Source organism: Tetrahymena thermophila (assembly GCF_000189635.1).
Source record: "Tetrahymena thermophila SB210 genomic scaffold scf_8254436, whole genome shotgun sequence".
Classification (NCBI taxonomy): domain Eukaryota; phylum Ciliophora; class Oligohymenophorea; order Hymenostomatida; family Tetrahymenidae; genus Tetrahymena; species Tetrahymena thermophila.
Window position 1 is genome coordinate 20,972 of NW_002476217.1, and position 27,866 is coordinate 48,837.

Below are 27,866 nucleotides of genomic sequence, written 5' to 3' on the forward strand. Positions count from 1 at the left end.
TTTATTTATTATTTATTTATTTTTGTGTATGCTTGACTATCTAATTAACAAATTTATTATCTCAAAACTTAATTATTATAAAAAATACCTTAAAATGTTGCTTTATTTCCTTGTTTTATTTAATTTCTTAAGTTTTATTTTCTTTGCAAATTATAAATAAGTAGATTTGAACGGCCACTAAACAAAGGCTAATATAAATATAAAATCTAAGATATTTGGTATCAAAAAATTTCACATCAATTAAGTCAATAGAGCTAAGTGCTGGCATCTCAAGAAAAAGCAAAAAAAATTAAACCAATATAAATTTATTATAAAATAACAGGTTATTTATTTAATTTCATATAAAACATTTTTTAATTTAATTTAAATGTACAATTCACTCAAAACAAACTGGCCTTGCAAAATTTAATAGGAATTTATGAATCTTTTAATTTATTGATTTTCTAAAAAAAAAAAACCAAATTTAGTTGGATTGCTATAAAATAAATAAATCACACTAAATTTAACACAATAAATACTTGAACGAACATATAATTTATTTTTAAATTGTATATACTTATGATGCTATTTAGACTCATGCATGTAAATAATATAAATGATTTATGCTTAAAGAGAGTTCAAATATCTGCTTGCTTTCCAGAATCGAAATCATCCTTAATTTATGTCTATATTTAAATACTTTCTACACTTTTACCCTCTAAACGCAATTTTGCTGCCATTTATTGTATTTCTTTATCAGTAATTTCTTTTTTCTTATGAATATGAGTTTTATTTTCATTTATTAAACCTAAAATCTCTTTTGCTTGCTATTAACATATATGAATATTAAATTAATACAGTTTATAATCTCAATATGAAAAAATATTTTAAAGATAAAATATCTAACCTTTTCATCGATTTTAGCTGCATACTATGTAATATTATGTAATTCCCAACCTATTTTTTAAAATAAGATAATTAACCACTTTTCTAATAAATATAAAATGAAACCTATATATCCGAATGCTATTGCTATACCACCATAAAAAATGGTATTTCCTACTAAACCGTATTAAAACATTTCAATAATTTCTGATTATAATTCCAATTTTTTTGCTATACTTAATTTCTAATTAAATAATAAATATCTAATAATAAAATAACCTTTTTTCTAGAAATTAATTTTTTGTTAATTTAACATGCATTTGTTATTTGCTGGTCATTTATTTATATTCGAAAAACAAAATTTATTTCATAGATAAATAAATGAATTTGTTAGATCAAAATACAATTTAATCTTTTCTTTAGTAGAACTTTCTAATAAAATATTTGAAATATACTTTTATCAAAAAAAATAAAGAATTGCATAATTTTTCAGAAGCATTAATAAATGTTATTAATTTTATAATTTATTGTGAATTATTATTCTATTTTTATTTTACAGGAATATTTACAAATAAACTATTTTTAAATTAATTAATTAGAAAACTCTTTTTAACATATTTTTAATTCATATAAGTAGTTTAATATAAATAAATACAATATTATTATTTTATTTTATTTTTTCAGTTTTGAGAAGGATTGTTATTTAAACTTTAAGGTCTTAACTCAAAGAATTTCATTTTTTCTACAATACTTTTAAACTTTTTAGAAAAAAGCACAAACCAGTATCCTAATTTTTGTTAAGTTGGATCTTTTTATACATCTGACTCTTTATAAAGAGTCATATCACCAACGGAAGTAGTTTTAAATAGATTGCTAAAAGCTGTGTTACTATCCTTGACATTATTATATTATTGGTTCAATTCATTTTAATTTTGATTTGAAACAGATCTATTTGGATGGCAAATCATCATTAAAGTTATATTTTTAGCAAGGTTTTCTTTTTTATTGATTTAATTATTATTTTCATCTATAAGCAAATCATCATTTTACCATTTTGTAAATACGATGCCACCATTTTCAAATTATTTTATTTCTTCAAGATACTCATCTAAGCGCTTCTTAAAAGGCTTAGAAGGGTCAATTAAAGTAAATCTTACAAATCTATGGCATAAATCTACTTCCACGTAAACTACTTAAAGGATCTTTTCAAATATAATTTTTTATTCATCAGGTAAAAATTTACTCTGATTGTCTTTCATCATGCTTAAATCAGGAGAAACATCTCTACTTTTATTAAGTGGTCTAGTGTCAAGAGACCTTAAAGGAGAAGGGGGTCTATAGTTTTATTTGACAGGAAAATTTTGATCTAGAACAGCCCAAGAATGATCACCTCCTGCACTAATAGTAGCTGTATTTTTACCTCCTAAGCTTACAACGTGAGTAAAAATTGTTCTACTTTCTTCATCACCTAATCCTCTATTATAAATTTAATTTTAATTTTAAATTGCATTATTTTTTTAGTAATTGGTTACAATTAGCCTCTTGCACCATGGCCACAAGCAAATATATCATTTTAATCAGATAATGCTAATGAATGGTTCCATCCAGCAGCTATTTTAATTATCTTTTTCTTTGTCAAAGTCCAAACCAACTAAAATTCACACTAATTTTCAGAGTTTCTCAAACCTAATTGACCCTATCTACCATATCCTGAAGAATAAATATAACCATTATTAGTAAGCAATAGTGTGTGATGACCACCACATTTGATATCTATGATTTAAGGATCTATTCATTAAATAGCAATTAAATATTTATTTAACATAATTATCTCATTATTTATTTACTTTATATAGAGTTTTCAAAGAGAATATTTTCATAAAGAATGTTGTATTAGTTGAAGTTAACCTTTACTCTAATAGGAGTGTACTCATGCTTAAACTAAATTTTATGAATATATTTGAGCTAATAAATAAGGAAAGTTAAATAAATAAATATACCTTTGATGTTCCCAGCTCTCCAAACTCACCTGCACCCCACCCAAATAATTCATTTTCAGAAGTAAGAGCCATTGTGTGAAATTAACCACAGGAGACTTTTACTATCTTTTTGCCTTCAAAAAATTTTAATTTTTCAGGATTTTCTATATCTTTTACATGTCCTAAACCAAGCTGTCCTTTATTATAATCTTATCCACCGCCTATTTATTTATAATGTTAAAATGCTTAAAAGATATATTAGCTTGATAAATGGAGTACCTCCCCAAGTGTAGATATCTCCATTTTGTGTGATAGCTGCTGAATGATAGTCACCACAATCAACTTGAATTACACCTTTTTTGTTTAATTGTTAAATAGGAGCAGGTTTACCAGATCTTTAACCTACTTTTTTATGGAGAGTTCCACCCCAAGAATACACTTAGTCAGTATCTGTAATTAAAAACAAAAAGATTAAATACAATTTAAAAAGTTATAAAATATTTTTTGTTTGTATTTTTTCAGTACCTGTGAGTGCTAGAGTGTGATAATCACCGCAAGCAACTTGTAATACTTTGATTCCTTTGAATATAGGAATCATTTAAAATTTATTTATATTTGCCATAGTCAATTCTTCAAGTCCAAGCTTTCCTTTTAAATATTAAAATATTGGTTTTCGATATTTTGTAATAAATTAAAAGTAAAAAGAATAATTCAAATCAAAATTACCATGAAGAGCAGAACCACAAACATAGAGTTCTCCATTAGCTGAAATGCATGCTGAGTGATTTTAAGAAGTACTTATTTATTTTATGTAAATTCTATCTAAGTTTTTTGGATTTTCAGGTTTATTATAAAAAGGTTGCTTTTAATTGCCAAATGAAAGCTCTCCTGATTCATTTTTACCCCAAGCAAAAATGTAGCATTTAATAGAGTTGCCTTAGCCTTCATTTTAAACATTTACATTGCTTGATTTCATGCTAGATATATTATTTGGTGATAAATTTCTTTCATCTTTTAAATGCGATTATTTTAATTTATCATCTCCTTAACTTTAAAATAACTAATCTTCATGATCATAACTTCCTAGTAAAAGTTCGTCTTTACTCAAATCACTATCCTAATGATTAAAGCTCATTTTTTGCTTTTAATTTTGACTCATGGTCTTTCTTATACTTAGACTTTAAAGTAAGTGTGATATATAATTAATATTGATGAAATTGTTGATTTGATTTTTAATAATTTAATATAATTTTTGAATTATGATCTTTTGATTTTAAAATCAACTGAATCAGATTAAAAAATTCCATAGAAATTAATATTAAAATAGAAGATAGATTAAATTAAAACACAGAATATTTTAAAGAGCATTATTATTATTTTTTAAATTGGTTTAACACTAATAAAACCTTAATGAACTTTTAAAATCAAACATAATTCTAAAATTTGTTTATTTGTAATTAAAAAAAATTATTGAATAAAAGGTAATAATAATTTTAAACAAATATATTTTCAATTAAATAAATTAAATATTTATTAAATGGGCTTTTTCAGAAAATTTTAAGATTATTTTAAAATAAGTGAGATTTATATTTGAAAATTTTAAAGACTAGAAAGAAAAATCATGAAAATGCAGCTCTTACACAATTTATAAAAGGAAATTCTATTTTCTATGAAAATATTTTTTCTAAATCAGCAGCATTTTTACACTTTAGTATTTCGTTTTGGTAGAGCTTAAAAACTCCAACTGCAAAAAGAGGTAAAATATCTAAGCTTCTGTAACCAATTATTCTATCCAAAAGTAAGAAAATATTTTCTACTGTTGTGAATCCAATAAAACAATAAAAAAACCATGGAAAAGCTATCCTTAATGGTTCAATATCTATTATATTTACAAGTATTTATTCTATTAAAATTTATAATTTATCAAATAAATACTTATAGAAGCGAGATGATTCATTACTTTATTACATGCATGTGCCATTAATTCTTCAAATATGCAACAAAGGAATAATATTCCATTAGGTAGAGATGATATACTGTGCAAGTGACAATAAAAATTACAATAAAACTCTTTGAAAATCATATACATAATATCAACCTATTTTTATCAATTTTAACTAAATTTAGAAAATTATAATAAATGACAAAATATTAAGTTACTTTGTTTGAACAAAATCCTAAAGGAGCAACAAGCATAGACATTGACTTCATAGGAATCATAAAACAAGGAGGTATTTTTTATAAATCATTTGCATTTAACTTTTCTGTAGCTATACTGTATATCTTTTAATTAAAAATACAATTTAAATTGTTTTATCTATGATTATTTTTTTTAAATTACTTTTAACTTATCTCTAACTTCTTTATCTCTTAAAAATGCTTAAGTAATTCTCTCTACGGTTTCTTGGAATATAAAAAAAGAGTCATCATCAGCAACTTCCTAATTTCATATTTTGAAACAAAGATATGAATTTTATAAAATCATATAAAAAAAATATGTACTTCAGAGTCCATTAAAAGAATTTCATCAAACATCAGTTCTTTTTTATCTACTTCTTCTTCTAATTTTGCAAAGTGCTTAAATTTTTATAAAATTGTATTATTATAATAATTTATAATTTTAATTTTACTTTAAAAGAAGATGATTCTATTCCAAAATATTTCATATATAACTCAACTCTTTCTCCATTAGAAAGACCTCCTTAGGCAACAGTCTCAATTTCTGATTCCAAGGCTTCATTTTCAGCAAGGTTTTTGCACCTTTTTTCTCTAAGTTTATATTCGTTAGAATTTTTATTTTCAATGTTATCTTAATTTAGCAAATGATCATATTTTTATCTTAAATCATTTAATGATGGCGTTATAAAATTAACTTTCATACAAGTATTTGGAGACATATTTAGATTAACAGCAGAAGTATTCTTGATTGTTATCATAAAATTGAAAAAATTCTTTTCATCATAGACATAGAGAATTTCTGATTGGTCTGCATCGTTATTTTAGCCTCCATTTGGCTTATAATTTTTAAGTTTTTCTTGTGCGTAATCATAGTTTTTAAGCAAAATTTCAGTCCATTTAACTCTTGCTTAATTGATAAAATCTTAAGGATCAAATTTAATAGGTTCTGATTTTAAACTTCTATTTGCGCAATTAATAATCAACTATTTTAATTATTCCTCTATTCCCGACTAATAGGAAGCCTGCTATATCTTTTTAACAGAAAATATGTCTTATTATTATTTGGCTTTCATTTCTTTAAATAAATGCTATTTTAATTTCCAATACATTTTAGACTCTTTCATTTTCATTAAAATGTGTTATTTTTTTGCTTCTAAATCTTGAGGAGCATTATTATTCATATGAGAGTTTGCTATACTATTCTAACTGCTAGTGAAATTCATAACCTTAAATCAATTTTAGTATAAATAATTCAACTTTTGCTTGATGATTTTATATTTATTAATACGCCTAGAAATAATAAAGAGATTTTAAATTATTTTAAGGTCTTATTTAGCTTTTAAAAACTTCTAATTTTTAATAATATTGATTGATTAATTGGAATGTTATTTAAATATAATTATTGATTTTTTTTTGATTAGAATTAGAATTCAACTAAAGTTTTAAGAAGTTTTGAATTTTTCAAAACTTAAAATAGCAAATTAAGAATTTATTAAAAGCCAAGGAAGGAAATCTGTAATGATGACAACTAAATGATAAAAAAACATTTAATTAATTAATAGAAGTAGAAAGATTATTTATTTTTTTATAAGTAAATTTAAGCAAATTATACATTTAATATTTAATGAGCGAATGAATGCAAGTTAAGTCTGTCTATAAAAATAAAAATTGATAGAATTTATTAGATCTTGATTGCTTTAAAAATAATTAGTGTATCAGGCTTAATTAATCACATTAAATTATTTCAGTTTTTCAGTTAAAAAATCTTTTTTGAAGGGCGTATCTTTTTTTTTTTGTTTTTTAAATTAATTCTTCTAAAAGAACAAAAAGGATAAACAAAAATTGTTTTTAAAGATACAAATTTAGATTTTTTATTGTCTCTCAGATTGATTATCTTAAAAAATAAAAATATCTGATTTGGCTTTTTTGATTGAGTTTTGCAATAATTGTATAAAATTTTTGGCTTAAATCATACAATTTTAGTTTTAGTAGTGGGCATATTATAATTCTTGCCTTTTTTAAAATATTGTCTTACACATACATACATTTATGAGATTTTGATTTGAAGGATTGTAAAAAATTATAGATAAAATACTTTAGATAACTAACTACAACAAGATAAAAAATTTTAACGCCACTTTTCATTTGATCAGTGACGTGAAAATAAGAATAATTAGGATTTAAATTTATTAAGCTTTTTATGTTGTATTTAAATTATTTTAATGGCAAGCAAGTTTGATCATAGCTTATCCAAGTAGTTGTTAAGATCAGGGATACCTTCCTTAAGACCCTTTCTCTTTCTGATGTTATTAACGATGTCAGCAGCCTTGGAGTTAGCTTCGAAGGGAGAACCACTAATGGTGGCCCAATGATCGAAGAAACATTGAGGGAAAGCTTGACCTTGAGTAAGACCTCTTAAGTGAGCGGTGAAACCGAAGGATTCAGCGACAGGTAAGTAAGCCTTGACCTATAGAATTAAAAAATATATTTAAATAAATTGTTTATTGAGAGTAAATTGAATTTTTAAAATTTTGATAGAAAAGGGAAATAAATTGTTACAATAGCCATAGGAGTACCCTAAACTTATTCTTCTTCGTTGATGATACCTCTTCTCTAGTTGAGACAGTTGTAAACACCACCCATAGCATCTTGAGGAGCAGTAATTTCAGCAGTGAAGATGGGTTCTTGGAGTCTGGGTTCAGCAGTAAGTTCACAAGCGTAGAAGAGTCTTCTAGCGGTGGGGAGAATTTGACCAGCACCTCTGTGGATAGCATCAGCGTGGAGAACGCAATCGAGGAGGTTCATTCTGACACCTCTCATACCTTCTTCAGTCATGACAGCTTCCTTGGAGGCCCATTACCAGGCAGATTCAACGGAGTCCTTAATTTCGTTGACGTATTGGATACCCTTAGTTTGATCAACAACCAAGTTAGGACCAACGTTTTCAGGACCGAAAGACCAGAGCTTAGTACCGGCTTCAGTTCTGTCCCAATTGTATTTTTCGTTTAAGAGTTTAGCTCTGTCCTTAGGATCGTCCTTGGGGTTAATGGTACCCTTTTCGATGTCTTCAGCGAGACCATCTTCAAGAGGAGCACCCTTAGCGTAGATTCTGTTGTGCTTGTTAGCAGACTTGGACATACAAGTAATGTTAGATTCAGCAGTAACAGTTTCCTTATAGGTGACGACGGGGTCGGATTTAATGATGGGGCAGTTAGCGTAATCTTCTTCAAGATCCTTTAAGCAAATTTCAATGTGCAATTCACCGCAACCAGCAATAATGTGTTGACCAGTAGATTCTTCAGTGGTACAGATGACTAAAGGATCAGACTTGGAGAGCTTCTTCAAACCATCGACGAGCTTGGGAAGATCACCAGCGTTTTTAACATTAACGGCAACTCTGACGACAGGAGAGACGGAGTATTTCATGGATCTGATGGTGTGAGCATCGGGGTGATCAGTAATGGTACCGGTCTTCAAGATGAATTGATCGACACCAACCAAACCGACGGTGTTACCGCAAGGAACATCGGGAATGTATTCGGTAGTTCTACCTTACATAATAAGAGTTCTTTGGAGGGTCTTTTCGTGGAGATCTTCCTTCTTACCAGGTTGATAGTTGGGACCAAGGATTCTAACCTTTTGGGAGGTAGCAATAGTACCAGAGAAAACTCTACCGAAAGCGACGAATCTACCCTTATCAGCGGTGGGAACCATCTTAGAGACGTACATCATAAGAGGACCCTTGGGATCGCAAGCCTTCATGGCCTTGGCGATATCATCATCTTGGGGACCTTCGTAAAGATAAGAAGTTCTGTATTATTAAGCTTTTCTGGGGGAGGGTAAATGGATAACCATCATTTCTAAGATAGTATCAGCAGCGTTCAACCACTTAGACATGACAGCCTTGAGGAGGTGCTTACCCTTGAGGTCTCTGTCTTCTTGAGTAAGAGTGAGTTCGAGAGTCTTGAGCATCTTGTCCATCAATTCCATATCGTTATCCATAACGGCGTTAGCAAGCTTGCAAATGGGATCCATAATGAATTAAGCGAAAGCTCTCTTCAAGGGAGTACCATTGTCACTAACGTTGTTGTTGGTCCACTTCTTGGAAGCAGCATCGAAGAAATTGTCACCCCACAACTTCTTCATCATTTTATTTTTATCAATACCGAACTTCTTGGCATAGATTCTGGAGAACTTGGTCAAAGTGAAAGCCCAACATTCCTTACCAGAACCGAAAGCGACGGAACCTTCATCGGGTTGAACGAGGAGGGGACCCATATCTTCTTGGTTGTAAGTATCGATGATAACGTTGACCATATCAATAACTCTAATGAAATTTTGATACATGGTTTCACCATCGTGCTTTAATTCCAAGATAGATCTATCAATCTTGTTAACGATAAGGACGGGCTTAATCTTTTCTTGCATGGCTTGTCTTAAGACGGTTTCGGTTTGGACGCAAACACCTTCAACGCAATCGACGACGACCAAAGCACCATCAGTAACTCTCAAAGCAGCAGTAACTTCAGAGGAGAAATCGACGTGTCCCGGAGAATCGATCAAGTTCAACAAGTAAGGTTCTTACTTACCAGTTTCGTTCAAATCATATTCGTAATACATAGAGACACCAGTGGACTTAATGGTAATACCTCTTTCCTTTTCATCATCTCTGGTATCGGTGTATCTAGCTTCACCAGCAGCCTTAGAAGAAATAATACCGGCCTTGCAAATCAAGGAATCGGTAAGGGTGGATTTACCGTGATCGACGTGAGCAATAACTGACATATTACGGATATTGTCTTAGTTATCCATAATCTATCTAATTTATTCAACAGTGAAGTTAACCATCTCTATTACAAAATATTACTTTTTTTATTTGCTTTTTTTTTAGTTTTTTCAACCTTTTAAAGTTTTATTAATTATTTCAATTATTAGAAGATTCTTCTTAAATCTTCATAATCACATTTCTTCTAATAAACTTTTATTTTTTATACATCTCTTTATTTACCCTTCACTCTCTTAATTTATTAGTCTTCTATCTCTCCAACCCATTCTAACTTATTACGCGAATTCTATTAAAATTGCTTTTTCCCCCACGGTTTATATCTATTTATGCAATTGAAACAAACAATACAAACATTTTTTTATTGATTTTTCAATATCTCACTTATTTTTAAATGCAATTAACTATATGCATATCTGTATACACGCGCTTAGCTCCCTATAATTTTTTCCTCATTTTTTCCATTTTTTTAAAGGGGGGAGATAAGTACTTAAGATTTTTTATTTTTAAAGATTAATTAATAGGTTGCTAAATCTTTGACAATTAATTTCTTGTTAATTAATTTTTTCCTGTCCCCCCTCTCTAATTTTAACAATTTTCAATTATTATTATAAAAATAGTTAAAATTTGAAAGTGATCTGATATCAAAAAGATTTTTTATTAAATTACATATAATTACTTGACTAATTTTATTAAACATTTTTCTATTCTGAAAAGATCTATCAATCCATTAATTTTTTTCTAGAGATTTAGTAAAATTAATTTAATTAGCGTTTTAGAAAATTAAAATAAGTATGTTAAATTGATATAAATATTCCAAAATTATGAGAATTGATTTGGGAATGTTTTATTCGTAATATTATCTTTTCTGCCTCTTACAATAATTAGTTATAATCTTAAAATAAATTTGCATCTAAAGTAAATTAGGAAGAATTTATTATTAAATTTCTGATAAATTCAATTTTAATTTAAAAATAAATCAATGCAGTTATATATATTTTATAAAATAAAAGGAAAAAGAATTTATTATAATATTTCTGATAAATCCAAATTTAACTTTTCTTATTTTAAATTTTATTTTTGTTTTTAATTTAATGATGGTTAAAACTTGCACTAACATTTGCAAAAAAAATTATGCTACCCAATTTTTTTTATGTAAAAATTAGGTATTAGTTCCACAGTATTTCTATTTTCTTTCTTTAATTCGAGTTAACTATCTATGAAGCTTGACTAGGTGGTTTAATTTAAAAATGAAATTTATTTTTGTAATACGAAATAAATTTTAGTTTTTTAATAAAGAAAACAACTCAGATTAGATTAACAAACAATAAAGTATTTTTTAATGAATATTTGTAATAGAATTATTTATAAATCCATAGAAAATAATATTATTTATATTTTTTATAACTATCAATTCCCAAAAATAAATTTTTTTAACAGTTAAACTATTTTTTTTTGCAAATTATAATTTTCATGACAACAAAATTATTAATTTACATATTTCAAAGGTGACAAAAATTTTTCAGATGAAATAAATTGTATAAACTGAAAAATATATATATATTTGAATATTATTATATACTGATCAAGGTCATAAAATTGTTTTATTTTGTCTGTAAAGCTTTCATATTCTTACTTTTCAAGGCTTTTATTATTTATTATCATAAAATAGAATACTTGAACACAGGAAGCAAAAAGAAATATTATATTTTGATAAAAGAGTAAATTAAGTTTTTTATTGTTAACTGTTCTGAAGCAAGGTGATTATATATTTTTTGAATGTATAAAAAATAAAGATTTGAATGTAATAACGAATAAAAAAATTCTTTTAAATAAGTTAACTAACAGGTTTGAAGGAAATAACTAACAGGTTTTAATAAATTAATTTATAAAATAAATTTAAAAAGTATTATTACACAGAGCAAGTAAAATTAGTAACTAATTAATAGTAAATATTTATTTTTTATATTTATATTTTTAACTAAATTAGATTAGGTTGATTATTTGATTGATTGATCGATTGATCGATTGATCGATTGATTGATTGATAACTAGAAAGTAGTTTTTATTTTTGTTTATTATAGGAAGTTAATGTATTCTTATTTAAATTGTGAGTGAGTGAGTTAGTAAAGTTATTTAGTAAATTCTAAATTTTAGTTTAAAATTATTATTTAAAAAGCAAAATTATTTATTTATTAATTTATTTATTATCATCCAATCCAATCCATTTAAGTTTGTCTTTTTCAGTCGTTTTCAATTTTGTAATAATTTTAGTTATTATGCACTTGAACTTCCGAAAATTCTTCAACTTCATCAATTTGGCTATTACTTTATTAGTAAAAGGAAGGCTTCTCAATATTATGACTTGAAAAATATTTGTTCCTTTTCGAAGCAGAAAACATATTAAATGGGTTGATTCCACCACCTAATGACATAATCTATTTTTCCAAAGAAGGAAACTCTGTATTTGTCTCATCTGAAATACCCTCATCGAAAGATTTACTGTTAAACCTGGAAAAAAGAGACCTATCACTTTTTCGGCTTAAATTAGAAGCCTATCTTTAGAAAGGGTCTTTTAGAAACTAAGATTCTAAAGTTTGGCTACTCATTCTTACAAAGCCACCCTGATTTTTTTCATCAGTGCTATTCATTCTGAGAAAAGCTTAGTAGTCATATTTTTCACCAATTTCTGCAACATCTTGCTCATTGTCACCAATAACATGTATTTATGAGCCTATGACAACTCTTACTTACTAATAAGGGTATATCTGCTATTCTTTATTTTATACCGAATTAAAGGACTAATTCAGTTGCTGCTGTGTGGTTTATGTAATTTGAATTTAGCTGTTTGTACCGTTTTAAACAACTATTTATTTCTATGAATTTTCATTTATTCCTTAGTCAACACTTGCATTTAATTCCAATTTATGATTCGTTTCTTCGGTATTTTTTCTGACTTCTATAGAAACTTCTTTATCTCTTAATTAGAGTTCCTCTCTTTCACGTTCTTACTTGTTTTATAATTAGGTATTGTTGTAATCTTTCAGGAAGCTATTATCGAGATTCTATTCACTTAAAGGAACTTTGCTGGATAGCTCATATATTTATTGGTTTAAAATGTTTCCATTATTTTATTAGTTACTGAATGTAATTAGATCTTCTTTAATCCTAGTTGACTTAAATAATAAAATTATGCTATAAAAAAAAGGGTAATTAAATGTGTGTGCGTACCCATTCATATCTCTATTCATGTGCACTTATATTGAATCTTTATATGCCAGTTTTAAAAAGCTTTTTACAGTAATCATAATCAATTCTATCTTATTAGTTCAGCATTTTAATGTAATTAATATAACTAATGACTTCTGCAGGTAAAATTTCTTTGTAGTTTTCAGGCACAAAATTTAATTTTTATTCTTCATAGTGGTTTATTTTTTCCTCATGGTTTTAATAGGATTTTTTTTTATGAAAGAGTTTTCCTTAATTGTTATTAAAATAGAAAATTAATTTTTAGATGCTACTAAATTAAATTTTTTAATTATAATTACTATTAATCTGAATTCTTTACATTTCTTTATTAAAATTAAAAATATCTTACCTTTCTTTAAAAAGTATATTAAAATATATCCAATGCTCTCCATATCATCTTTCTGGCTCGGGGCTGTTTAAAAAAAAATATTTATTGTGAATTTTAATAAAGCTGTGTAAAATATAAATAAAATAGTTACATATTCCCATATGAACACCTAAACTAGAAAATTTATTTGCAAAAGCCTTATTCTACTGCCTGTTTGATTCTATGTATTTAACAGTTTATCCACTTTTATGCCTAAACTTTTTTGCATTCTTGAAGTCTACGAAATATAAATTTAGAGACTTAAGATTAAAATCAGTAATTATTTTTCTTGGCCTTAAATTTCTATGGACAATATCATGCTTGTGAAGATTTTCTATTGAATTTATCTTAATATTTATGTTAATAAAGAAATAAAAAATTTTTTAATAGCTATAAATTACTAAATTTAATCCTATGAGTAGAACTGTATGTTGCATAAATTATTTATTTAATAGACTAAATACTATTTTTAGACTTGGTCCCATTTGTTTTAAGACTTTCACTTGATAATTCACACCTGCTATCTTTTCTTCTCCTTACCAAATAGGAGGAACGAAGCAGGTAACATTGTTTTCTATAAAAAATATTTCATTACTTAACTTGAAAAGAAAATATATATAAATTGAAAACAAATGTTAAGAGAGTTTCTTAAAAATAAAATATATATTTTGATATTTAAGTTTGTAAAGATATTTATCTGTTTTACAATTTAATACGAGATGCTTTATGATCTTCAGTTCATGCGAAATATGATCATGGTATTGATTGCACTAATATTTATAGAAATAATATCTAAATTTATAGCAACTTAATCCTATTTTAGCTTCAAATAAATCTGAAATGAATTTTTTCAAAAAATTTGGTAGCATTTAAAAATATTTTAAAAAACCAAATATCAATTAAACTTTTACCATTTTTATTACTACGTTCTTCTTGGCCTCTTTATCAAATCCTATTTAGTTCATATTGTTTAATCATTATTTGAAAAACTGCGTTAAAGGAAATACTACCTTTGTATGTATTATAAAAATTGCCCTTATAAATGCATTCTTAAACTAAAAACTAATTATGGATAAATATTTAATTTTTCCTCTTTTTGGGCGTGATTGACCTTTTCTCTTTCATATTGGATCCTTAAATATTGCTTGAAGTATCTTTCTATTAACTAATCTAATCATCAACAATCATCTTTATTTAATTTATGCCTTGTTAAAAATGTTATGATGCTTATTGAAAACTTAGTTTTTTGAGTTGCTTATTGATGAAAAAACTCTATAAATCAAAAATTTTTTCGTCAAAAATTTAATACAAAGTAAATTATTAAATCAAGATTTTTTTGAGGTATCAAACTGATTTAATATATAATTTTGTATAATATTTGGTAATAGACTAACAGAGAACACTCTTGCAAAAAAAAACTAGGATCATTAATTTATTTACTTTTGAGACCATATATTCCTATGATAATAATAATTTAATTAAAACATATCTTTAGTTATATAATTCGATATATTTTAAGACAGAATAACAAAATGTTTTTTGAGCTAATATGAACAAATAAATAAAATATTTGGTAGATTTTAATTGAAGCATATCCAATAATAATCTATTTTGGTATTTGTTTTTGATAAGTATTTGAAGATCAAATTATTAAAAATAATCAATTTATCTAGAAAACAGAAAAATAGAAAAATAAGCACAAAAGAAATATAAAAAATACTTATAATAAAGGATTTGTATAAAAATTAAAATGATTATTTCTGTGAGCACTTAATAAAAATATATTTCACGACCAGTTATTATTTATTTATCTTTTTATTAAAATAATTTTTTTCAAATTTATTAAATTTTTCTAAGCATTTATTCCCTGAGCAGCTTACTCTTTTCAATTACTTAATTAACATTTCCTTATCTTTAGGTGTATTCCTTTAAGAAATAATCACTTTAACCATCAGCTTACTAGTAATTAGGCTATCTAATTGATGCTTAGTTATTTATATCTAAAATATGTTTTAATTAATTAAAAATACATTTATTTAATTTGGAATTTACGAGATCTTGTTTGCTGTGTTTAATTCTGTAACTCATTTAATGACCTTTCCATCACTATATATAAAATATAATTATACTTGAATTCAATATTAAAATAAATGGTTATATTTACCTGCAACTGTATCTTCTATTCCACCTAGTTATTCTATTTTAGACTTGTGGTTTTGAATAGTTACTTAATCTTATATTTCTACTATTTAAGGTTACTTCATCAAAGCTAATAAATCTTATTAATATTTATTTGAGTCCAGTTCATTTAGTTCTAAGTTTCCCATAAAATTATTTTGTTCGATCTTTAAATTAGGGTTAGAAAGGTATGATTTTTAATTTAGATTTGTATCTTTAAAATTAAATTTTGTATTTATGAATTCATTTTCGAAGTTTCTTTATACTATTGGCTATTCAACGACATTTAAAGGTTAAGTAACTGGGTTTTGAGTAGTTGTTTTATGCAATCTTTAATAACGAGTTAAATATCTATAAATTATTTAAATAAATAAAATTTTTTAAAAAAATTTTAACAGTTTGCATATAAAAAATTAATAACTTCTTATTTTAACATAATAAAATTAAAAATAATTAATCAATTTCATTAAATTAGTTGCTTAAATCTCTTTATCACTATTGCTATAAATTTATAGTAATCTGTAATTAAAATAAAATAATTTATTTATCTTTCAACAAAAAATCTTTAGACAAATATATGCTTTTAGACTGAATAAATCTTATTTAATATTTACCCTGCATCACTCACAAAAGTATTCTTCATTAAATTTTATTAAATAGTTGATTAATCTGGTAGATCTCTGTAATTTTATTGCTGTGTGAATTGATTTGCAAGTTCAGATAAAGGGACCTTGTTAAATCTCTTGTAAAATCTATTTTTTATAGAAGCATGTTAAGAAATTAAGCTGTATATTAGATGCTTTTTTTTCAAATAAAAATACTCATTATCATATTCTTTTAATTTTTCAAAAAGAGCAGCTTTTAAAACTTATTTATTCGCTGGATCATTATCTGCGAGATGAAAATTGTTGACTTCTGACAAAAACTTATTGGCATTTTGTTATAAAACTATTTTTAAGTTTGAGAAAGATTATCAAGCTAATTTAATATTAAATCATTTGATAAATTACAATCTTAATCACTTGACATTTTCTTTAAAATATTTTTCCTAATATATCTGTCTATCTATCTATCAAGGCTATTTAAAATAATAACTATTTTCAAAGTTGTTAGTAATATTTATTTGTTTGTTTGATTGTAAATCTTTTTGAGTTTAATTAATTAGGTTATATAAAATATTCGATATTATCAATGATAGATTTATTGTAAAATATGTTAAAAATCTAAATTGTTTATTATTAATAAATATTTTTTTATTTTTATTTTATAAATTTAAATAATTTATTTTAAAATTAAATTAAATCTAATACTACAAAAGTAAAAATTAAATAAGAAAGAAAATAAATGATAAATTCTTCTTAGTATTTTTAAAATAATATGAGTTACAATAAAATTTGAGTAATTTAAATTTTTATAATAACACTTGATAGTAAAAAAAATGAATTTAAAAGTTTAAATCTATGTTTTGTTGTCTAATTAAAAATGAGTTCATTACTTAAGTATCTACATATTTTAACAATTTATAACACAAATAAATAAAAATTGATCTTCTTGTTATGAACCTGGGTTTTGGATTTATTCTATCCTGTCAATTTACTCACTGTGATTCAACTGAATGAGTTATATAAATTTTTAACAAAAATATTCTTTCTATTCTATTTTTAGAAAAGAGTATTTTTATATAATTAAAAAATTAGAATAATAAATATTTGTTGAAATTTCTAAAAATCGTTTTTTATTATAATTTTATTTATTGAATGACTAATATTACATTTTATTCCTAAATATATATCTTAATTTATTATGCAATAAATTTTTGCAAATTTAAAAACTCTAAATCTTTTTAATAAATATCAAAAGAATCCCCTTTATTTCATAATATACAAATTTATAAGTAAAAATGGCTTAATGTGAAATGACACTTAAAGCTATTGGTGGTGCTTTAAATACAGAAATTTTATTTGTTTGCAAAGCTCTTCATTTAGTAGAGTCTGAGAAGGATTATTATATTTGCGTTGGCGAAAACTGTTTTTATTTCATAGATGAGTTTTTCGATAAAGTAAGAGGAAAATCTGAATATAACAATCTACTAAGAATTATAGTAGACTAAAAAATAGAAACAATTCTGTAAATTCATTTTAAAGAGAGCAAAGATCAGAATATGCCCCTAAAAATGAATTTAATATGTTATGATAGAAAGAATCTGATTTATTATTTAAATTATGCATGGAAAACATATTAGATGTATTATTCACTAGAAGTTAAGGATCTCCCTATATACTAGCAAGATATAAAATTTTAGAATAAAGCTAATAAAAAAACAATAGGTAATCCTTACAAAATGCTTATTTTGAAGTTTAATATATTTTACTAAAACTTATTTATTTTATCAGTTTGATAAATTTATTATTTTAATTATTCGTTTTTAGATATATCTCTAAAAAGTAATAATAGCAACAACAACAACTAGCTATCAAACTAGTTTTTTGAAAAATATTTATTTATTTTAAATCAAAAAGGACCGCCTGAATTTATGTTTTAATAGAAAGATGATGGAGTTAAATTTACAATTAATAATTATGTATTTTAATTGAATGCTCAGTTTAAAAATATATAAACAGGCATTTACGAATATAAGGTAACAATTTAGTCTTTATAACTTTTTTAAACATTTAAAAATATTAGCTTGTTTAATATTATTTTTAAATTTATCCAGGCTGCACCTTTAGATTATCAGCTTTTTATTTAGGTAACAAACCCTCTACCATTACACACTATTCAAAAGATGGGAGTATACTCTTATTTAGATTAGTATGCCTTAAAATATATTGATTAAATTGTAGCTGAATACGGAATATAAAAATACTACATTGAGTATTCCAATCCTTATATTAGACGTCATAACTTGACAGAAGATAAGAGCTAGTGGAAAGGATGGGAAATTAGTATAGTAACTAATTAATCTAAAATAAGATAAGTGAATGTTATTATTTTGAGAAGATCATTTCTTCCACCACTTCTCGAAAATTTTAATGATATTATAATAGTTCTTTTTTCTAATAGTGCTGCTTATAATAAGAAAGGTAAAATAGAGGCAAGATAGATTGCTGACAGTATTTATCCTTTTAATATGGTTCTTCCTATTTATTCTTTGCTCATTTAGGATAAGTGTAACTCTCTTTCTCTTTAAGAAATAAACTATGAATTTTTACTCAGTCATGACCGTAAAATATTTTGAATTAAATTATTCAAAATAAATTTAAAAAATATTATTATTAAAAAAGCACCACTTTATCCTAATGCCATTTATTATAGTTTTTTGGTGATAAAGTACATTCATAATAAGCTATCTAACTCTGTTAGCTAACAAAAAAGATTAAAAATTAAAGAAGATTAGATAATTAGTAGAATGACAAGATTACATGTGTTCAATGCGAGCGATAATTTAAATAAATTTAAAAGTCTTTAATTTAATAGTATTTAACAATTAATATTGTATATTTAAGACGAAATAGCTAAGCAATTTGATTTCTAAGATTAAGATAATCAAAATATTTTAGAATAGTAGGACTAGGTAATTGAAGACTTTAGATAAAATAGAAACAATGTTAGTGGAAACTTTGATGTTGAAAGAAATAGTGTCAATATGTTAAGTAAACAAATGCAAAAATTCTCATTCGATTCATACAACTGGAAAAAAAAGGTTTCCAGGTAACTTACAAAATCATATAATTAATAAACTCTAAAAGTTATTATAAATTAGGTTTATTACCTTTTGCGTCGATGGTGGTATATTTGGTGATAGATTCTCATTAGTAGATGTGATTGAAGGAATTTCTGATTCAGTAAGATTATGCTTTTTAGTTAAATATTAAAATAAAAATTAATTTTTTTATTTAGCAATGCAAAAGAGACTGCTAAGATTTATTAGAATATTGCTTGTTTATGTTTAGTGAAGACGGATAGCTGAACTATACAGGTATTACTAAATCAGTAGAAAAGAGCATTCAAAACCTTAATAATTTTAATGAAAGAGTTATGATTTAGTTAATTAAGAATCATTACTTTTATAACTACTATGTTGAGCAAGATGTGTCATAGAGTAATATTTATCAACAACTCATGATATACTTCCTAATGGAACATAATTCTATAGAGCTTAAAAAAGCTGTATGCTATCATATTATAGATAAATTAAATAAGAAATCAGAGGATTAAGCTATTCCAAGTTAGGCAGGGTAAATATTAAATGAGCTAGTAGCGCCTCTGATATATTTGTATTCTAAATCTGATGATACTAATTTGTAGCTTTATTCATGTATAACTTTGTAAAATATCCTCGTTTAAGTTAGCGATTCAAAATAAACCATGATATAGAATAATTGCATTGAAATAATTTACTCTAAGCTAGAATCTTCAAACTAAAAAATGGTTAATTATTCCTTGAAATTTATATATAATCTTTTTGATGGAATGAATACCTCTTAAATTTTTAACATGAGCGTGCTTTAAGATAAAATTTTGTAAATCATTAAAGGCTATAAAGGTATGAAAGATTATAGGTATAATATAGAAGTTATGTGTACAGCACTTTCATTAATAAGAAAGCTATTAAATTCAAATGAAAATGAATTTATTAAAATCAGAGATTCTGCTGATTTATTTCACAAAATTATGCTACCTTCTCTAAATAGGTAATAAGATGATTACTTTTGTGATTAAGAACTACAAGAGGAAACATTAGGTATTTTTGTATAATTAGCAAATGTTGATTAAACTATAAAAGACAAAATAGCCAAAAGAAATGGTGAATACCATAGCATATTAGCATACAGTATAGATTTAATCCTAAATCTAGTAAATGGACTTTTGCTAGATAGATCTCTCTCCTTAATTATAACACTATGCTAAGATAGAAACGATTTGATATCCTATCTTAAATAAAACTAATTATTTTACAGTGCAATTAAATTTCTTAGATTCGATTCTAAGCCTCCAATAAATCCAAATACTCCTCTGGCAAAAAAGTTAGAAGCTTGCTTATGGCTATTCAGCAATAATGTTGCTGCAGAAGAAGAAGCTTCAAATGATAAATCAAAAAAGAAAAAATGAAATAACTTTTTAAATATTTTAGCTAATATAATTAAAATTAATTAATTGTTTAATAAAAAATTACTGAAATATATTTTTTTTTATTTTTTTATTTTTATGACGAACAATTAATTTGTAAATATTTCTTTAAAGCAAAATAAAATTAAGTAAACATTTTTGGTACTTTTTAATAAACTAGAAAATTTAAATTGACAATTCGCAAAATTAATTTATTTTTTCTGATTTAAAATAATGATAAATTAAATTTATTTTTAGTTAATTAAATTTATATTTAGTAAAATAAATATTTTTTTTTTCTTCAAATAATAACAACTCAGATTTTTTTTCTGATTTGACTAGATATTTTTTTGATAGTTTGTTTAAGAAAACAATAATTTATTACAAGTATTTTTATTTTAATGTATTTTTTATAAATTTTCAATATTAATTTAAATAAATAAATAATTGTTAGTTATTAAATCAGTTAACATCTTCTTCATTTTCTTTATCCACTAAAGAAGCAGATTTTTATTGGTCAATTAATTTATCTTCTTCTTCTTAAATAAAGTTTGTATTTTCTTTTAATTATTATTCATTATCTTGATCTTATAATTAGCTCTAAATATTATCTTTTTGATCTAATTCTGAAATATTTTAACTTTAGAAAATGTTAATTTGGTTATTCAATGAGACACTTTATTGGATTGATGATAAATTATCAGTAGTTTATTCTTCACATTTTAAAGTGAGGGATTTCATTATAAAATTGGTATCAGCAGATTCATTTTTAATAGTGAATTCTTCTCCTTTCATAGGTGATTATGATGATTATATTCTTCTATTACTTTGCTCCTTGAGTGGAGAATTTAAAATATCTATTGAGTTAGAAAACTTAGTTTTTATTTACTCTGAATTAAACTTAGCTAAATGAAGCTTTTCCTTAGCGTTTTTAAATTCCTAATTTAATGTCTTTAATGAAAAGGGGATCTTATTTTTAAAATTCGTTTGGCTACTTGAGGCTTACAAGTAATTTTAATACTGAGAACTTGATAAAAGGTATTCATAAAATTTGTAAATTTCTTTATATGTGCAGTTGCCTTCATATTAAAATGCTTTCATTGCTATATCCTTTGGTTTAATATTATAAATGTGGTATCTTTAAATCAAATCTAGAGCTTCTAAAGTCTTTATTAAAATAATAAAAGTTATATTTTTTTAATTTAAAAAAAAAATACCATTCCAAATTAAAAAAAGACATCAATAATTTCATAGTAATTTTTTAGCCTAAAAAGCATATCTATTCCTAGTTAAAATCCTGGTTTGTATAATAAATCCTTTTAAGGCAGACCTAAATTTTCTTTTTTTGGAAAAAAGTAATTAATTTAAATTTAATTTATCGTTATTTACTTATTCTTTTAGGACAACTCATATCAATAAGTTTTTTAGCTAAATCAGTAGAATCTGATAAAATTTTATATTATATTAAGAAGTGTAATGTGTTGTAGTTTTATTACTTAAAAACAACATCTATTAAGAGATCCTAAGTTTTATTTAGGAATTTTACTTCATTATCTTTTTTATTTTAATTTTAATTATTTTTTTAAAAACAATAATTTCAAAAAAAAAACATAATCTAATTAATAAAATATTTCTAAATCAAATTTTTCTTAAATAATTAAATTTTTATTAATTACTGTAGGCCAATCTCAAGTACTCTGAAAGGATATAAATAATATATTATCTAGGTATACTTTAATCCTAGACTATGGGGACTAGCAGATCCTTGTGAAGTTCTGATGGAAGTATAATAGTGTAGCCTTACTTGATTTTTGTTTTATTAACTTCATTTATGGTAGCTTTAATGCAATTTTTGCTTTCAATATCTATTTCGTTTGTATTCTTATATGCTTCTTTATAAATTTCAAAGATATGCTTAAAGTAAATTGAAATAATATTTATCTCTTTCTATTCTTTAATTCTTTTTTTTATAAAATCTATTGCTATTTACTTGGGGTTGCCTCTTCTTAATAAAATATTAAAACACTCAACCTTTTTTTTGTTTAAGTAAATTAAATTAAAAAATTATTTTAATGAATTAAAATGTTTACATCTCCTTCTATTAAATTTTATATTACTTCAAGTTTAACTTTAAATTTATAAACTTCAACTTCTTCGATATCAATCATCCACTCATCTTACAAACATATGATCTACTTGTCATCTTTAAGTGCAAAATAATATTTATAAATTTAAATAATGAGAAAAATATTACATATTTATTTAGCGAAGGGTTTGATAAAAATAGGCTAAGGTGGTCCTAAAGGACTAGTTGGGACTTATCTTTTGATATCATAAGCCATAGATATAGAATTTTAATGTGAATTTACTAGCAAAAGATCTTCGACAACACAAATGGATATGAAGGAATCTGAAGGGATAGAGATTTTCCAGTCAAGACAAAGAATCTTTTCATAAAGGAGGTGATAAATCACAATTTTACCATCCATTTAGTTGACGAATACCAAGTATGTTTTAGAATACATATTTAATAAATAAATTTAACAACTAAATTCATCAAAATAGTATTAAGTCTTATAAGATTTAGTCAAAAGAGTATCCATTGCTTATGAAATTTATGTAGAACTCTAACTATTAGCATTATCTGATTATTCCATTTGATTGATTGCTTATAATAATGTCAAAAACACATCTATGCTTTTTTTCTCTTTTTTATTGTCTTCTAAATAAAATTCGGGTCCTCTGTATTTTCTTTATGATTTCTTTTCTCCAAAGAAAAAAGTATGCAATTTTCCAAACTCTTTTAAGCTTGAAGTAATCAGTACTTAACTGGTAGGTTCATACCAAGCAGCAGTACACTAAAATTCATAATACTTTTCTTCTTTTAAAATTCCTTTTTCATCAATTTTATATAGCCTAACTCCAGATTTATCACAGAGTATAAAATCAATGTTTTTTTCATTTGGATTCTAGTAAACCCATGAAAACAGAAGAATATTTTAGGTTGAATCAAATTTAATTCTCTACTCTTTTCTACCATCTGCTATATTCACAATAACCTAATTTTTTTATTATGAAAATGCTTAAAATAATTTTTCCAACAACCAAAAATGAATTTAATTTTCTTAATTGTTTTAAATTAAAAGCAATTTTATTTTTAATTCTTACTAGAGTATTATCAGCTATTTGATAGGCAATATAGTTCATCGATTTATGAAAACTCATTGCGAATATCTTTTTACTAATTTATTATGTAAAATCATAATTTTAAAAATGTCGCAAGTTTTATTAAAAATAAACCAAATTCAATTCCATTAAAAAAAAAGTAAATTTATTACTCGTAAGGAATTCTAAATTGATAAGATTATCTAACTTAATTTATTTAAGCCTCTTGTACATAAAAAACATTTTCTTTTTCTCTAAAGAGGAAAGCTTTTTATGCACTATTGTAAAATATCTAACCTTTGTTCAACATTTGCTTAATCTCTAGATTAATAATTGGAGTCTATTATACACGTAAAAATGATGAAAATTCTAATTTATCCTCCATGCCCTTTATTCCTTAATTATAAGTTTCTTCTCTTTCTTTATCCATTTATATATTTATATATGTATGATATATGATAGTTCAAATACTTTTATTAAATAACTTTTTATATTTATTTAAGATAAAAAGCTTATTTCTTAGAAAGTTAAGGTCTATTTTATCAAATAATTAAATCATAATTAGCTTTATCATATCAAAAAAATTATAGAGTAAGATTTTTTTCTTTTCAATTACCTTATCTGATAAAAGATAATTATTTAGAATCTGAATTCTATAAATATTATTTATAAATAAATGCTTATTTAAATTAGATAAAACCTTTATACTTAATGAGTATCATAAAAATACAACACTTACATGCAATTTAAGTTAATTTTATCAAATCTTACACTGTAATTTATTATTTAGCAATTAAATTTGATTTACAATTTTTATATAAATCTTAAACAATTTTATAGATTTTTTAAATACACTCTTTGCTGCTTTATTAAAATAATAAAGCAATTTAATAATAATTAATTTATTTATTTTATTTTAGAGAAAGCTTTTATGTATATAACTTTTTCAATTTGAGTTATTTAGGCTAGTTTATGGATTAGGATTTTACTAACTGTTTCCTACTGTATGTGTGGGTCTGATGAGACTTTATCCTCCAATAAGTGCTGAAAAAAGCTAATTGTATTGTCCTCCTTCAGTACTGTTACTACCTGTTTGAGATCTATCAAATGATGCTTAATTATTAGAGCTGAAATTGTTAATTGAGCTTTCAGATATGCTGGAGTTATGATTACTTTTTAAATAATTTAAAGATAATAAATTATCTTAATGCTTTAAGAAAATTACAATCCTCCTTAAAAGGTAGATTAATATGACCCGCCAATAAAACTTCTATCATTTGTCCCTCCTAAAGATAATTATTAATTATATCTATTACTAGTATGAATACCTATTCCAAAATCAGAGCCAAATTATCCGATACAATTATCTTGATTCTTATTATACTTACTTAGTTATTCATGCTACTCTTATTTATACATTTCATATTCTTCAAAGTCATCTTCTGGCTTTAATTCTATTTTTGTTGGCTTTCTTATTATCATTTTATTTAATCCTTATTTTTTTGCAAATAATATAATTTGAAATTTTATAATTTAAAAATTTTTAAAAGATCACAAAGCAAGCAAGCAGACAGACTATTTATTATTTATTTATTTATATATATATTTCCGAATTTTTTAGTTTGTTTGAACTTTTAACAGTGAACTACAAAACTTGATGTTTTTGAAAATAAACATAATCAATTCTTTTAAGCCAATAAATAAAATATAAATTTTAAAATAAATTTATAATAAAAAACATAAGTAGATATCGATCTATATTTATATATCTTAATATAATATTATAATTCATTAATTTTATTAATCTTCATGCTCCTTTAATAAAACGTCCTGTCTGAGTGCTTCGTATTCTTCTTTTTCTTAATTCTGTTTTATTTAGAAAATTTATATTCATTTTTTATCAAAAATAATTAAATTTAATTATTTTACAACTGCAACTTCTGCCCAATCAAAAATTGTATTCCATTTATATTCACATCTAAAGAAGAGGTCTTTAAATATTCTTCTGATCAAAACGTAGTCAGGTTTTTCTTCAAATTTGAGACTTCTGCAGTATTTAAGATAGGTTATAAACTCCTCTATTTTATTTATTAGTTTTTTTGGATTTATTTTTAATTCTAAATACTAAATTTACCTGGTAGATCTTCGCAAAGCACCTCAATAGGAGTAGATATCTTTTTATCGGCTATTTTTTAATATTTCTCTATTCTACTCTCTGCCTTAATTCCTATCCAAGGAAGACTTCCTTTCAAAAAATAAACAAGACAGTAGCCAATGCTTTCTAAATCATCTCTTCTGCTTTACTCTTTATTATAAGAATAATTTTATTGTGGTTATAAAGGTCTTTATTACCTATTTCAAGATGTGTATTGATAGAACTGAATCTGGCAGTTCCAGTAAGTGATTTTGCAGATTAGTAAGGAATATGAAGAGTAGTACGAGCATCTCTAAATTTTTTAGCTAATCCATAATCAATTAAATATATAATATCTGCTTATTTCCCTAATCCAATTAAAAAATCAGATGGCTTTAAATCTCTATGTATAAAATTGTTTGTATGTAAATATTCGATTCTTTCAATCATTTAATCAGCAATCATTAGCACAGTCTTTAAAGAAAACTTTCTATTGCAATAATTAAATAAATCTTCTAAACTAGGACCTAAGTTATCCATCACCATAATATTAAAATCACCTTCTTATCCAAACCAGTGGACATTTGGTATTCCTACTAATAATAAAATATAACCAAATTATAAATATAAAAATCATTTAGAATATTTACATCCGCCTTATAAAATTCTGTAAACCTTAGCTTCAAATAGCAACTGTAAATGAGGAGATTTTTTTTCTTCCTTAAAATTAAAAAAATTTATAAATCTAATGCATTAAAATAAAATTTTACTAATTTAATTGTCACTTCCTTATCTTCATTTTAAGTATCATAACCTATTAAATTCATTATTGCTAAAATTTATTTTCGTATTTAAAAATTACCTAATTTAACATTGCAAAAGCTTCCTTAACCAATTACTCTCCCAACTCTATATCTCTCACCAACTCTAATAGCCATTTTTATTATAAATTCAGAATGTAAAAGATATCAAAATCAAATTTATGCGATTTTTAGATCTAAATAAGTAATAAACTATACTTGATTAAAATTTATAAAAAATAAACAACTTATAATCAAATTATTAATTTTAATAACTTAATTTGTTAATGATTAATTAAGAATCTTGGAAGCAGAATAAATAGAAAACTCTTAATTTTATAAACACTGTTTTACTTTTTGCCATCTAAAATAATAATTAATGATAATAATAAAAGTTATGTGATGTGAATAGCAAAATTTTTGATGGATATTATTTATTAATATTTTTGATAAGTTTTTAGAGAATAGCTTTCATAAATACTATTTTAATTTAACAGTAAAAATATTTTTAATATTTAAAAATTTAAATGAGACTCCTTAAAAGATTAATTAATGTTTTAACCATAATCATGTCTTAATTAATAAATTGAAAGTTTTGTTTAATTAATAACTTAGAAATAAAATATTAATTATTATTTTTTATTAAATTAATAATATTTATTTTTTTATTAAATTAATAATATTTATTTTTTAATTTGAAGATTTGTTAACTTAAATTTTATTATCTTATTTAAAAATAAAATTTACTTATAATTAAAACAAGTTCGAAGTTTATATTGAAGATAAAAATTTCTATTTCTAAAAATTAGGTTGATAGATAGATAAGTAAATATGGTTTATTTTATCAGCAAAAATAAAAATAAAATTTAGAAAAAATAAAGTATTTATTAATTTCTTTAATAAAAAATAATAAATTTTAATTTTTGATATTCCCTTTAAAATTAACTAACTCAAAAATACATTTTTTAAATTAATATATAAAATTGAAATTAAAAAGATAAATAGTAAATTAAATTAGATTTAATTAATAAAATTAAATAAAAGTTTTGAATTAGAAATA

General features: G+C 24.2%; 10 protein-coding genes across 10 annotated transcripts; 1 reads left to right on the plus strand and 9 right to left on the minus strand. All coding sequences in view use genetic code 6, as the record gives it.

Moving 5' to 3' along the window:
- Window positions 1-617: 617 nt before the first annotated feature.
- On the minus strand, window positions 618-1,060 carry TTHERM_000938792 (transmembrane protein, putative; the record flags this gene model as incomplete). The annotated part of the gene is made up of 3 exons (XM_012799678.1): window positions 618-806; window positions 887-936; window positions 991-1,060. The coding sequence occupies 3 exons, from the start codon at window positions 1,058-1,060 to the stop codon at window positions 618-620; spliced, it is 309 nt and encodes a 102-aa protein (XP_012655132.1).
- A 484-nt stretch (window positions 1,061-1,544) lies between these two features.
- On the minus strand, window positions 1,545-4,002 carry TTHERM_00938810 (chromosome condensation regulator RCC1 repeat protein; the record flags this gene model as incomplete). Its single annotated transcript, XM_001031056.3, has 7 exons — window positions 1,545-2,340; window positions 2,397-2,652; window positions 2,712-2,805; window positions 2,865-3,064; window positions 3,123-3,293; window positions 3,369-3,491; window positions 3,570-4,002. 7 exons carry the CDS (start codon window positions 4,000-4,002, stop codon window positions 1,545-1,547), a joined length of 2,073 nt encoding a protein of 690 aa, XP_001031056.2.
- A 460-nt stretch (window positions 4,003-4,462) lies between these two features.
- TTHERM_000938819 (RCC1-like domain protein 3, HECT domain protein) lies at window positions 4,463-6,244 on the minus strand (the record flags this gene model as incomplete). Its single annotated transcript, XM_012799679.1, has 6 exons — window positions 4,463-4,722; window positions 4,779-4,941; window positions 5,004-5,126; window positions 5,185-5,283; window positions 5,346-5,420; window positions 5,474-6,244. The coding sequence occupies 6 exons, from the start codon at window positions 6,242-6,244 to the stop codon at window positions 4,463-4,465; spliced, it is 1,491 nt and encodes a 496-aa protein (XP_012655133.1).
- Window positions 6,245-7,260: 1,016 nt separating this feature from the next.
- On the minus strand, window positions 7,261-9,869 carry TTHERM_00938820 (elongation factor 2, putative; the record flags this gene model as incomplete). Its single annotated transcript, XM_001031057.3, has 2 exons — window positions 7,261-7,488; window positions 7,581-9,869. 2 exons carry the CDS (start codon window positions 9,867-9,869, stop codon window positions 7,261-7,263), a joined length of 2,517 nt encoding a protein of 838 aa, XP_001031057.2.
- Window positions 9,870-12,047: 2,178 nt separating this feature from the next.
- On the minus strand, window positions 12,048-14,608 carry TTHERM_00938830 (kinase domain protein; the record flags this gene model as incomplete). The annotated part of the gene is made up of 8 exons (XM_001031058.2): window positions 12,048-12,980; window positions 13,036-13,283; window positions 13,403-13,465; window positions 13,533-13,767; window positions 13,822-13,994; window positions 14,127-14,190; window positions 14,332-14,372; window positions 14,431-14,608. 8 exons carry the CDS (start codon window positions 14,606-14,608, stop codon window positions 12,048-12,050), a joined length of 1,935 nt encoding a protein of 644 aa, XP_001031058.2.
- Window positions 14,609-15,253: 645 nt separating this feature from the next.
- Window positions 15,254-16,756, minus strand: TTHERM_00938840 (hypothetical protein; the record flags this gene model as incomplete). The annotated part of the gene is made up of 6 exons (XM_001031059.2): window positions 16,609-16,756; window positions 16,420-16,546; window positions 16,213-16,350; window positions 15,585-15,949; window positions 15,473-15,526; window positions 15,254-15,420 (listed from the first exon to the last, which is right to left on the minus strand). Exons 1-6 carry the CDS (start codon window positions 16,625-16,627, stop codon window positions 15,254-15,256), a joined length of 870 nt encoding a protein of 289 aa, XP_001031059.2. The 5' UTR covers window positions 16,628-16,756.
- A 742-nt stretch (window positions 16,757-17,498) lies between these two features.
- On the plus strand, window positions 17,499-20,710 carry TTHERM_00938850 (hypothetical protein; the record flags this gene model as incomplete). The annotated part of the gene is made up of 6 exons (XM_001031060.2): window positions 17,499-17,925; window positions 18,118-18,236; window positions 18,315-18,822; window positions 18,883-19,309; window positions 19,362-19,443; window positions 19,499-20,710. The coding sequence occupies 6 exons, from the start codon at window positions 17,499-17,501 to the stop codon at window positions 20,708-20,710; spliced, it is 2,775 nt and encodes a 924-aa protein (XP_001031060.2).
- Window positions 20,711-21,169: 459 nt separating this feature from the next.
- Window positions 21,170-24,302, minus strand: TTHERM_00938860 (colon cancer-associated Mic1-like protein; the record flags this gene model as incomplete). Its single annotated transcript, XM_001031061.2, has 8 exons — window positions 21,170-21,874; window positions 21,925-22,046; window positions 22,097-22,261; window positions 22,384-22,738; window positions 22,798-22,910; window positions 22,962-23,766; window positions 23,876-23,948; window positions 24,046-24,302. The coding sequence occupies 8 exons, from the start codon at window positions 24,300-24,302 to the stop codon at window positions 21,170-21,172; spliced, it is 2,595 nt and encodes an 864-aa protein (XP_001031061.2).
- A 516-nt stretch (window positions 24,303-24,818) lies between these two features.
- Window positions 24,819-25,354, minus strand: TTHERM_00938870 (anaphase-promoting complex APC subunit 1; the record flags this gene model as incomplete). The annotated part of the gene is made up of 2 exons (XM_001031062.1): window positions 24,819-25,044; window positions 25,098-25,354. The coding sequence occupies 2 exons, from the start codon at window positions 25,352-25,354 to the stop codon at window positions 24,819-24,821; spliced, it is 483 nt and encodes a 160-aa protein (XP_001031062.1).
- A 306-nt stretch (window positions 25,355-25,660) lies between these two features.
- On the minus strand, window positions 25,661-26,944 carry TTHERM_00938880 (casein kinase; the record flags this gene model as incomplete). Its single annotated transcript, XM_001031063.1, has 7 exons — window positions 25,661-25,738; window positions 25,802-25,950; window positions 26,007-26,177; window positions 26,225-26,602; window positions 26,657-26,726; window positions 26,777-26,820; window positions 26,869-26,944. The coding sequence occupies 7 exons, from the start codon at window positions 26,942-26,944 to the stop codon at window positions 25,661-25,663; spliced, it is 966 nt and encodes a 321-aa protein (XP_001031063.1).
- Between the last annotated feature and the right edge of the window lie 922 nt (window positions 26,945-27,866).